A 12,739-nucleotide genomic window follows, 5' to 3' on the forward strand; every position below is an offset into this window, starting at 1 on the left:
GCCTTCTCATCTGCAGTGAAGCCCAGGATGTCAATGGCAGTCTGTGAATAAAAGAACAATTCAAAGATGAATACATATAAAACACAGACCACATACAGTTAATTTTGCTTTGTGAGTGAAAAGAAGCGAATTATTGATCAAATCTGAATGGTGTGTTCTATTTGACCTTCGCATCCACCAATTGCCAATACATTTTAGAACTAATCCTCAAAGAACAGGGACACGGGGGCCAAACCAGGGTACATCCTGCACTGCGTGCCAGTCGGGGACAGACAACCATTCACTCTCACATTCACACTTATAGCCAATTTAGAAACACTAATCAACCTTGATATTCTTTGGACTGTGGGAGGAAGCCGGAGAAACCCCACGCAGGCACAGGGAGAACATGCAAACACCAAACAGAAAGGCCCCAGTTTGGAACCAGAACCTTCTTGCTTTGAGGCAACAGCCCTGCATCACATTACCACCATACGCCCTCTCAATTCAATACAACAAAACCATAAATATTATTACAGCCTCAGAAATGAAGAGAGTTGAATCACCCTTTTACTGACAAAGTCTTAAAAAAAAAAAAAATCTCAAAATGATGCGCCTCATAGAGATGAGATTGATATAGGATTAGGATGGTTTGTAGGGGTACTAAATATTACCCCTTATGTAATCATAAACAATAGTCATAAAAGTGAACAGAGGTCTATTTAAATGCAGTCATCAAAGTGAAGTTGTTCTTACATCAGTGGCGATGAATTCTTCAATGTCATTGATACTCTTGACAGTGATTTCACCCTGACTAATCATGTGGTAGTCGTAAGGGTTGGTGGTGATCAGGAGAGCCTCTGAAGAAAGCAAAAAAGATGTAAATATCACAGAATATATTCCATATATTTGGTAAAGCATTGTTGTTAACTTTCTGTCTGAAAACAGACAGAATTAAAGTCTTATTCATTAATCTCAAACCTAGTAGCTCGGGTTTGTGGCCTGTCATGAGTTGATAGAAGATGTGGTAGCTCCTCTCAGCAGACAGCTGAAATGTCACGCGAGACTTCTCCAGCAGATCTATAAACCGAGGCAGAATGGCATGAGAGTTACAAACCAGTGGGTGCCCTATAAGCTGAAGGTACAGAAACAAACTGAGCTATCTCCAGTATCATTTTCAGCCTTACAAGTTTCAATGTCCGCTGATGCCAGCTTTCCAGTTGTTCCAAAATGGATTCTGATGAATTTACCCTATTTAAAAGAAGAATGCTGGTTAGAATTATAACTGTCTGCTTTTTAAAATATTATTTTGAAAGACCAGGTCAACAAACACTTACAAAGCGGGATGAGTTGTCATTCCTCACAGTCTTGGCATTACCGTAAGCCTCCAGCAGTGGGTTGGCTGCAATGATTTGATCCTCCAGCGACCCCTTAATTCCGAAAACGAGCCAGTGGGGGAAAAAAATAATGCTTAATACCTGAAGGTAAGAGGTTCAATTTGTCTGTGAACTTGTCTGACATTTTTCTCTCAGAACATACAGTATGTGTTCATTTACCTTCATTTTTCCATGAACTGGCTCAGGAACTTTCTTTCCTCCAGCCACTGCGATTGTCGCAAAGTACTGGATGACACGTTTGGTGTTGACAGTCTTTCCTGCACCAGATTCTCCACTAGAGACATAAAAACAGCTTAATTAGCCCGAGAACCACCATGTTTGAGGCAAGCTAAGCAAACACTGAAGTAGACCTCAGTTCTGATTAGTGCTGTGGTGCATACTACCCAGTCAGTATTACTCTATATGAATTAGTTTTTGACATGCAGTTACACTGACTGCAGGTTGACCTTATGTTTGATGAATCATTTGTATTTTAGAGGCAAACTTACGTGATGAGGATAGACTGATTCTCACGGTCTGTAAGAAAGTAACACATTTTGACATTATTTACATAATTGCTAAGTTTTTGCTTTGAGCCCATTACTTACTTTAACAGATGCAAAGAATATATACTTATACTACTATCAGCACTGTGTAGGTCAAAAGTAGGTAGGGTTAGCTGCTACTTAACACAGTAGGCTCCCTAAGACATTCACAACATGTTTACCACATGACAGATAGATAGATAGATAGATAGATAGATAGATAGATAGATAGATAGATAGATAGATAGATAGATAGATAGATAGATAGATAGATAGATAGATAGATAGATAGATAGATAGATAGATAGATAGATAGATAGATAGATAGATAGATAGATAGATAGATAGATAGATAGATAGATAGATAGATAGATACTTTATTAATCCCCAAGGGGACATTTTTTGCTAGAGCAGCATTTATAGATACAGGAAAGCAATGAAATAACAGTAACAAATATTAAAATTAAAAATGCACAGTATATACATTAAAATAGAATAAAATAAAATAGAATAATTAAATTAAATTAAAACTAACTAAACAATAGGGCAAAGGTTTTTTTTAAAAAAAAATTTATATTTAAACAAACAAGTTACCTTGGAGCATGAACTGATAGGCGTTATCAGAGATGGAGAAGATATGGGGTGGAGCCTCAATCCTCTTCTTGCCCCTGTATCCATTGACAACCCCTGAATCATACACCGGGAGCCACTTGTAGGGGTTCACAGTGACGCAGAACAGCCCTGAGTAGGTCTGTGGAGACAGAGAGGATCGTTCATGACACATATCTTCCCTGTGTCATCGTAACTTTGATCTATTGATGGGATGATCAAGACAAACTCACATAGATCATCCATGCTGCATAGCGCTCTTTGAGGTTATACAGCACAGTAGGCTCACTGAGGTGGGTCATCATGGCCATGTCCTCAATCTTATCGTACTTTGGAGGGTTCATGGGGAAGACTGCATCATCTTTCACAGTGATAGTCTGATGCAAAGAATAAAACATACAAGTCTCTTAGATAAGAAAGGAAAAACTGAGGTGATCACAATTCATTATCATGTACAGTATACTACAGTCTGCAGGTTTAAAAAGCATACAAAATCAGTTAAATTCTCCCTTTAAGGGCTAATCTGAGAAAGAGCATAGCTTTGAACAACACAATACATTCACTGAATTCATTCACTTTTTGTCAACTTATTTCTTAACCCTTCTAAACTCAAATTTTGCTCCATAGTTTTCTTTTAATCACAAAATTTAAACTTTTCAGAGACCATCACACAGTGCTACATTGAGCGTTGAATGAGAGCACGTCACGATCAGTGCATCTGTACTGTATATTATAACATGAGTTGTGAAAAAGTGGCATCACTCACCTTTCCACACAGAGTGTCCACGGTGGCTTTGCCGCCCTCTCTCTTAGTAAGTTTCCCCTTCAGGTACATTTCAGCGGGCTCAGTCACAAAATAGGCTGTTTTGGCATCAAAGGGAGTGTTTTGAGCTTCAATCCGTTCTCTCTCTGGCTTCCGCAGGTAAATGGCCGCCTTGCCAAAACACTCCATTTCTGCATCCCCCATGATGACTCTTTACTGCCATGTTACCTTTACACACAGAATTGCTTGTGTACTGAGGGACGTTTTAGACAATGATAAGAATTTAAAAGGGAAACATTACAAAGATTGTATTTTTGAATGACAGATTCTGGTGGATTCTCCTTATTTCTGTTATTACCAAATTATCGGAGTTTTACAAACTAAAATTTATATGACCAGTAAGTGTAGTTTTCCCAGGTATTCATTAAAAATATTTTAATTTTAATTATTGTAATTTATTTGTTTGAAATAGAAACCACGGCCTTCTAAGGCGCTGTAGTAGCTGGAGAGAAAGAGCACAGCGCACATTTATTCTATTGTAAACAATTTTACTGGATGACTAACGGTGCCACACATCAGACGCTGTTAAACTGGAGGTAGATGTTAAAAGTGTATAAATAAAGCAAGACACTAACAATGTAGCATTTTTTAACCTTGTGTAAATATTGTTCTGGCAAGCGTATCGGTTCCTGAGGTTCAGACATTGTTCTGGTCTGTATGATAATCTTCTAATGCACCATGGCATTGCGGAGGCTCTCAGTTTAGCTGTGGAGAAGCTCTCAAATGTCACTGGTATTCTGTTGCAGAAGCCTTTCAAATCTTCCCTATGACAAAGGAGCAGAATTGGGCCTATCAGTTGCTAATCTAGGAACTTGTGAAACCGACGATAACTCATGATAGCAGAAACACGTGCTGAGGTCTGTGTTTTATGAAATCCCGAACTTAATTAGGTTTATTTTCTGTAGGGGAGAAAGGACAGTAGAAAGTAGAACAATAATCATATTTATAGCACTTTAATTTCCTCTGTCCAAGAAATATGTATGCAGTAAAACAAATGTCAAACAAATGTTGGCTGACTTTAAAGTCCCTCACAAAACACTTTGGGTGTGTTTCCAAATCTGATCAAAACATCTGTTGCAAATTGAAATGTCGCCAAATCTCTAAATTTGACCATAATTTTGCAAAATAGTTTAAATTTTTTTTTTTTTTTTACCCAAAATCTGTAACAAGAAATTCTTCACAGTGATTTTTCATTTTATGCCATTGAAACCTCAAAAGATTTACTAACCATCTTTGAATGATAATAATGCCCATCAAAGTGTCTAATTATCTCATTATAAACACCAAGGGTGGACATCTTGGCACAGGGCCTTTATATGGGTTGATGTGATCAAAAGACAAATTTTGTTGTTTAAAGTGTCTAATTAATTAAAATAATGAAAGCATATTTCAATAATTAACTCATGTGGGCACCAACAAGTGGATGCTGATGTCTAAACAGATAATGAAGAGTAATGTAATAAAACACAGTTGTAATTACACAAAATAAGTCCTCAAATCAATTAATGACATACTGTATTAATAAACACTTCACAACTTTAACAACTTTAACAACATCATTATAGTATGTTATAAACTATTAATTAAACATTTGTATACTGCTAATACATGCTAAACAAGGAACTTGAAGTGTTCCCAAATGTCTGTAAGTTGGACAATGTTCATTATATTCTGTTATTTCATGTTGTGGTACTATTTGACAGTGAAAATATGGAAGATTTAAGCAGTCGAGAATGGTATTGAAAGTTTTAAATTTTTTGATTGTCTGGTATAATTTAAACTTGACCAAGACAAGCAGTCCTCTTTTTGGCTAATGACGTGATCCTGAAAAATGTTAGCAATTGCTGCAGGATAAATTAGGCTCCACTGATTAAACTGCAGCAAGGAAGAGACAAGTGTTAATTGTGGGGGTCCTCCTTCTATTTTTGTACGTATAGCTTTCCAACAAGTCCAAGTCGCTTTAACAAGTAATTAACTTTAAAAGGTGGCGATCAGTGATCTGGTCATATCAAATTACAGGTTAAAACAGTTGTTGTAATTTTTACATTTTCTGGACAACTGATATTGGTATAAATGACTTGCACGGGAGTTGTCTGGAGAGGAAACAGGGTCAGGTTTCTATTAATCCCCTACTAACAGTCCTAAAACAAAGTCTGAGGCCTGGTTTCACGCTTTAACAACCCTGTTGGAGTATAAAAGTTCACACCACTCCTATGAAACTAAAGAATTCAAAATATTGAGTGATCCAAAAGCTCAGATGTCATATTTTTGTTGCCACTGATGATGGTGTGACACTAATCCTAGAGCTCAGACTGATGACAGACATGTCCCCCCTTGAAAGGGATGTGTGGCTGGAGGTCAAAGGGCTTCAGCTTTCTAGAGACTAACTTGAAATCTGATATTCTGTACTTCCAGGTCTACAGCAAACTTGAAAAGGGTCTTAAAAAGAGACTATTTGAATACAGTTTTGACTGAATTGATTTATTTTCACAAGCTCCCAGTTTGCAGTTGATGTAAAATCTGCAATGAGTTTCTCAATGGATTAAAAATACAGGCCTGTCTAACACCAGTGGTTGTTTACAACCATTACTCATGTAAACAAAACTTTTAAAGAACTGGAAAACTTTTATTCAGATGGGAAAAGTGAACGTAACATTTAATCTAACTGTTCTCTGCTGTTTGTATTTAAAAATCCCTCTGAGGGTGATCTAATGTCTTAGTTTTTCATAGTTGGGCTGACGTTAAGATAGCTGATTATGGCTTTAAGGTGAGAAAACTATGGCAAAATAAAGGTAAAATACAAAGCTGGAAACATGATTTTCAACGGAGAATGTCTCTAAAGCATGCTTATTTGATTTCTTGTCAAAAAGTTTTGTTAATTACGTCTGTTCATTTAGCAGGAACAGTTTAGAGCTTCATCTGTTCAACAAAAATGGCTCAAACCGAACAATAAACAACTATATTGGTCAATTCAGTGGTGCCAATAACTGTAATGCCCCCCAGATTTGCACACATAACCAATTATACTATTAATAAAACATGTAGTTGAGACATTTTTAACCCTTTTCTTTACCCTAACTTACTTTATCCTATCCTATTTTCGACACCCATTTTCACTTTAGACCATCTTTATCTTTTGAATGAAATAATTTTTAACTGACTTTCACTATTCATATTTTCCTCTATCAGATTGCATTGCTGCATTTTTGAGACTGTAATCAATCAGCAGGGGTGTTTAGAAGCTGACCTTCTGTGCTGCTGAAAGTCAAACGTTTAAAGACAAGGACAGCATTATCTTTAGGTCAACCCATTGCTGTTGATAAGTCTGTCAAGTGTCCGACAGGTGGAACCTTTAATACCACAGTAAATCACCTATTCTGGTGTCTAACAGGACACGGCTGGTAGTTTATGAAGCTTTTAAACATTGTGCTTCATAAAGTGTCTTGGTTTATTTGTCTGTGGGACAGTAAACTCGCCATTGTCCAATGTGGAATCTGCAATGAACAGGTGATTAGAATTTTGTTTCAAGGGTCTCCGAGACAGGACCTTGTGTTGTCTCCAGGGTGCAGATGTATTTTTAAATCCTTTCTTTAAATGGTCTTGTTCTGCTATGTGTGTCCTAACAGATGAACTGAAGACAAGACCAGCCTTGCAGCTTGACCTTCCCTGAAGTCAAGTGTCTGTTCTCTATGCGTGACAAGTGGGGATCATGTTACATGATGTGTAGTTGTTTGCATTCTTTCCTTGTGGAAAGAGGTCACTGAGCTGTCAAAGAAGAGGAGAGGGTATTATGAGCTAAATACTGAGGACTTCACACCCGACAAAATAGGCCAATATATTCAATAAAAATGTGATACTTGATCTCTTATGCTCCCGGGTGGGCTTATTTGGAAGAAACACAAATATAGCTGTCTCCTCAGCAATGCTCTCAGAGCTCAGCCATTTTTTCCTACCTCAAGTCTTATTGTGGAACAACCTTTGATATAAAATGATCACGTCCTCTTCTGTGTTCTTGGAAAGTCTCCACTATGATGAAAGTCACTCACATAAGATGTTAGGTCCATTTTAAATGTAAAATTCAAACATAAGAACACTGGTGATTTTGTCAATTTAACAGATTTTTTTGAGTTTTTATAAATCTCTATCCAGTTTATGTACTGTATGTCATATTGTAATGTAACAGCTTCCTGCCGCAGAAATTGATCCATCTGAGCCGATCTGAATAATCACACGTTTTAAAGGCCAGTAATTAAACATAAACAGAATAATAAACCACTTTTGTCCAATTTATTATTTTAATAGTTTTCAAACCAGTGTTAGACAATAATTAGTCCTCTATCTTGGCATAAGTAGTTTTAGCAATGCCCATTTCCAGAAAGCCTAATTATTTCCAAGACATAATGAGATAGGAAAAGATGTTTTTGGCTAAACAGAATTTAAATACAAGACTAAGTACTTCATCACATTGCAGCAAAAATCCTTTAAATCCAATATTCCTGCAAAAGGCCTGCTCGCTGATTTGTAGAATTGGCCCACAATCTAAAACGAGCCAAGATGTAAGGGGTAACTACCTCAACATGCACTCTATGACCTTAAACAATTTGAGAGTTTCCTGTTTGTTTGTTTTTTTTCAGATTGCTCAAGTCTATCTCAAAGCAAATGTAGTAGTTAAATCATTTCTAGTTCTTCCTTATAAACAATGGGTCTGATTAATGTCCTCCCTTGTCTGTGTGCATACTCTTAAAAAAAACATTTCCAAAGAGGATCATTTGAAAACAGGACTTGGGAGAAGACATGTTTATACAGGATACAGTACATATATATAGATGTCTAAGATGCATCCTTGTATAAGGTCAAATCTGCAACATCTGCAGTATGTTCCAATTAAATTAAATTTGTCAAACCTGATTATTGATCTTGGTTGAATTTATCTTAATTACAAGTGCAACAAAATTAAAAAAAAGTACTGGAATTACTCACTGTTTACTTGGTGATGTACTGTACACAAAGTACAGTTAAGTCAGAATACCTGATTTAAGTAATGGCTATTCAGTGAAAAGCAAATGCTAAAGATGAATCTTTCTTGCATGTGTTTCCAGAAAAAAAAATATGAATAGGCAATGATTTAATATCAAATGATTGTCAACCTACAGTGAACCAAGCAAACATCTTACTGCTTGTGCTTAAGCATGAGGAGACTTTCATTGTGTGTCACTAGTAGGTCTATTTTCATCACGGTGCAACATATGTTTTGAAGCACATAAAAAAAACCTTAAGGTCACAATAACTGTAACATTATCACCTCAAGGCAAAGATTTGCAGTTATTCTAACCTGAAGGACATTTATGTGATAACATGCCACAGTTGACCACCAGGTTATTTTGAAAGATGAAGCTGCACAGTCTCACATTTAGACATAAAACTCAACACTTGTTGGAGTTCACAGTTAGTAAATATGTGTTCTTCTAATACAATTAACCCTTTAAGTCCTAGAGGCCCCCAACTGGGGGCCAGGGAGAAGACTTAGCAAAACTATTATTAAAATAATAATGTTCCCTTTATTATATATAAATTATATTATACAGTGGTGTGAAAAAGTGTTTGCCCCCTTTCTGATTTCTTTTGGCCCACTCATCTTTGCAGAGTTGTTGTAATTCAGCCACATTGGAGAGTTTTCCAGCACGAACCGCCTTTTTAAAGTCATGCCACAGCATCTCAATAGGATTCAGGTCAGGACTTTGACTAGGCCACTCCAAAGTCTTCATTTTGTTTTTCTTCAGCCATTCAGAGGTGGACTTGCTGGTGTGTTTTGGATCATTGTCCTGCTGCAGAACCCAAGTTGGCTTCAGCTTGAGGTCACGAACAGATGGCCGGACATTCTCCTTCAGGATTTTTTGATAGACAGTAGAATTCATGGTTCCATTTATCACAGCAAGTCTTCCAGGTCCTGAAGCAGCAAAACAGCCCCAGACCATCACACTACCACCACCATATTTTACTGTTGGTATGATGTTCTTTTTCTGAAATGCGGTGTTACTTTTACGCCAGATGTAATGGGACACACACGTTCCAAAAAGTTCAACTTTTGTCTCGTCAGTCCACAGAGTATTTTCCCAAAAGTCTTGGGGATCATCAAGATGTTTTCTGGCAAAAATGAGACAAGCCTTAATGTTGTTTTTGCTCAGCGGTGGTTTTGATCTTGGAACTCTGCCATGCAGCCATTTTTGCCCAGTCTCTTTCTTATGGTGGAGTCATGAACACTGACCTTAACTGAGGCAAGTGAGGCCTGCAGTTCTTTGGATGTTGTTGTGGGGTCTTTTGTGACCTCTTGGATGAGTCATCGCTGCGCTCTTGGGGTAATTTTGGTCAGCCAGCCACTCCAGGGAAGGTTCACCACTGTTCCATTGTTTTCTCCATTTGTGGATAATGGCTCTCACTGTGGTTCGCTGGAGTCCCAAAGCTTTAGAAATGGCTTTACAACCTTTTCCAGACTGATAGATCTCAATTACTTTCTTTCTCATTTGTTCCTGAATTTCTTTGGATCTTGGCATGATGTCTAGCTTTTGAGGATCTTTTGGTCGACTTCACTTCAGGCAGGTCCTATTTAAGTGATTTCTTGATTGAGAACAGGTGTGGCAGTAATCAGGCCTGGGTGTGGCTAGAGAAATTGAACTCAGGTGTGATAAACCACAGTTATGTTATGTTTTAACAGGAGGGGGCAAACATTTTTTCACACAGGGCCATGTGGGTTTGGATTTTTTTTTCTCCCTTAATAATAAAAAAAACCTTCATTTAAAAACTGCATTTTGTGTTTACTTGTGTTATCTTTGACTAATATTTAAATTAGTTTGATGATCTGAAACATTTAAGTGTGACAGACATGCAAAAAAATTGGAAATCAGGAATGTGGCAAACACTTTTTCACACCACTGTATATAAAAAAAATATATATATATATATTTTAATTTTTGTTTAAAAACTGTCACTTGACAATGGAACTTGGTTACTTGTGATCTGTGTGCGTAATTAACTCTGGAATTAATGAGTTAAGAATTAAATGAAACAAGTAGAAAAAAATAAGTTTAAATGCTCGTATGTTTATTTCTTGTGACACACTTGACACAGCAGACAAAAAGATTATATTGTATGACTTATTGTACTGTGTCTATTCCAGACTGATGTTTATTCCTCAGCCTTTTGTACCTTAAAATCAACACAAAAGAGAGTCACAAATTATTGATCAAAATATTTTGTGAAGAGATCGGTATACTTTGCAAAGTTCATCATTATTATGACAAAAATTTGAATCACTACTGAATAAAACAGGATTAGAAATGATCATACCCTGACAATTTCACGGCTCTTGGCTCTCAGCTTGTTGACCTGGGACTCAGCAATGTCAGCTCGCTCCTGGGCTTCCTCCATTTCATGCTGCACCTTCCTGTACCTGGACAGGTGAGTGTTGGCCTGCTCCTCCTGTGAATTTCAAAGTTAAGGTTGTTATGTCTTTTACTATCTCTCCAGTTGTATAACCTGAAAACCAGTCAGTAATTAAATCGGACTGCATCATGCTGTGTTACTGGTGTGTCGCCTATTTGTGTTGCATGACTCAAATATTTCACACTCACAGCTTCCTCAGACTGCCTCTTGTAGGATTTCACTTTCAGCTGCAGCTTGTCCACCAGATCTTGAAGTCGGGCAATATTCTTCTTGTCCTCGTCAGTCTAGGTGCGGCACACAGTCGTCTGTTTGAGATCTACACTACAGGGAGCTCCTTCATCCCTTCTTGTTTCATAAAAATCTTCAAAAAACACCTCAGAGCATATAACACACACTCCACCGTGAAGATACATACTGCAAATACTGCAAATATGAATTAATGCTGCGGAATACTTCCACTTCCACTGTCTTTAGGGGATCCTCCAGTGCAGTACAAACAACGGCAGCTCTGTCAATCGAGCTGTCTCTGAGTGTACATTCAAGAGTACATTCCTCTGCTTTCTTGTTTTTGAAGGTGAAAATATGTTCACCATTTCTATTAATGTCACACATGCAGCAAACTAATATAAACGCATAACTGAATGTATTTATAGTTGCAACGACAGTGTTTATTTTTAGTCATGGTCTCTATAACAACTTCAGTGTATAGGAGCTCCAGACATAAAATAGAGATTAATGCCATCTAGGGGATTAAAACATACTCTGCATCCAGTTTGTCTTTAACAGCACAAATTAAAGAACTTCTTCAGAAAACAGTATGATTAAAAAAAAAAACGTGCTTCCCTGTTTGATTACATTTTAGTTTAATTTAAGAACATTAGGGAAATTTAAGGACATACTAGGAAAATATTTGTTTTGTTTTACTGTACCTGATAGGTCAGCTCCTTCACTTTGCGTTCGTATTTGCGGACACCTTTCACAGCTTCAGCGCCACGTCTCTGCTCGGCGTCAACCTCAGACTCCAGCTCTCGGACCTTTCCAACAAGAAGTCCAGATGTTATTTGAGGTCAGACACAGCAGTAATATAATGTGAGCATCATGAGCTTGTTGGGTAAAAAGATTTATTACGGCACAAAATAGTCCTGTTAAATCGACAGAGCTGCACAAACCTGACTTTAATTTTTAAATGTATTTCAGGATTGCCACATTCATACAGAGTAGAACTCTTAGTCCTCACAGGGTATGTAAAAAAGGGCTGCAATCTATGCATCCTTTATTAAAGTTAAACATGAAGGCGCTAAAATCATATTCAAAGTACAGAAATGCAAAGCTAAAATAAAACAAAAAACAATTATTATGTAGTAAACATACTCGAGCCTCCAGTTTCTGGAGTTGCTTCTTGCCTCCCTTCATGGCCAGATTCTCAGCCTCATCCAGACGGTGCTGCAGATCCTTCACTGTCACCTCCAGGTTCTTCTTCATCCTCTCCAAATGAGCGCATGTGTCCTGCTCCTTCTTTAGCTCTTCAGCCATCATTGCAGCCTATACAGGTAATAGTTTAGAAAGGCCCATAAGGCAAACTATTAAAGAAAATAAGGCCTAACATATAGGCTGTGAGTTGAACTAAAGTGTAGATCAATACAATATAATCAATACAATAACTGCGTTCAGTTGCAAATATGAGTTAAGAGCAGGATGACAATACCCATTCAAGGTCATTATTTTTTGTCACACACATATCTTTGTTTTGTCATTTCCTGATAACACGTTTTTAAGTAACAGGTTGTTACTGTTTAATGTTAAAATAAATAAAAACAAAATTGAAAAATGAATTTTTAAACAAAAATTCATCTTTTTCCCAGCTGTGATTCTCAACTGAAGGACCGTGTGAAACTGTATTAGCCAGGTCATTAGTCGTCAATTTCATTTCGCTTTCCTTTATTTAAAAATGTAAAATCCAGGTTAGA

At 37.2% G+C, this 12,739-nt stretch overlaps 2 protein-coding genes across 2 annotated transcripts; both read right to left on the reverse strand.

The window, feature by feature from the left end:
• Positions 1–5: 5 nt before the first annotated feature.
• LOC138615178 (myosin heavy chain, fast skeletal muscle-like) lies at positions 6–3,484 on the reverse strand (the record flags this gene model as incomplete). The annotated part of the gene is made up of 10 exons (XM_069688803.1): positions 3,276–3,484; positions 2,743–2,886; positions 2,495–2,651; positions 1,865–1,892; positions 1,536–1,650; positions 1,317–1,409; positions 1,167–1,230; positions 961–1,059; positions 736–839; positions 6–41 (listed from the first exon to the last, which is right to left on the reverse strand). Coding segments are annotated over exons 1-10 (1,041 nt in total), but the record flags the coding sequence as incomplete, so codon positions are not given.
• Positions 3,485–10,655: 7,171 nt separating this feature from the next.
• LOC138615179 (myosin-7-like) lies at positions 10,656–12,308 on the reverse strand. Its single transcript, XM_069688804.1, has 4 exons — positions 12,144–12,308; positions 11,702–11,806; positions 10,961–11,056; positions 10,656–10,808 (listed from the first exon to the last, which is right to left on the reverse strand). Exons 1-4 carry the CDS (start codon positions 12,306–12,308, stop codon positions 10,671–10,673), a joined length of 504 nt encoding a protein of 167 aa, XP_069544905.1. The 3' UTR covers positions 10,656–10,670.
• Positions 12,309–12,739: the final 431 nt, after the last annotated feature.

The sequence above is a fragment of the Brachyistius frenatus genome, unplaced genomic scaffold, assembly GCF_029030835.1.
Source record: "Brachyistius frenatus isolate BFR_SWC_R1_liver_20210118 unplaced genomic scaffold, ASM2903083v1 Contig_751, whole genome shotgun sequence".
Lineage (NCBI taxonomy): Eukaryota > Metazoa > Chordata > Actinopteri > Embiotocidae > Brachyistius > Brachyistius frenatus.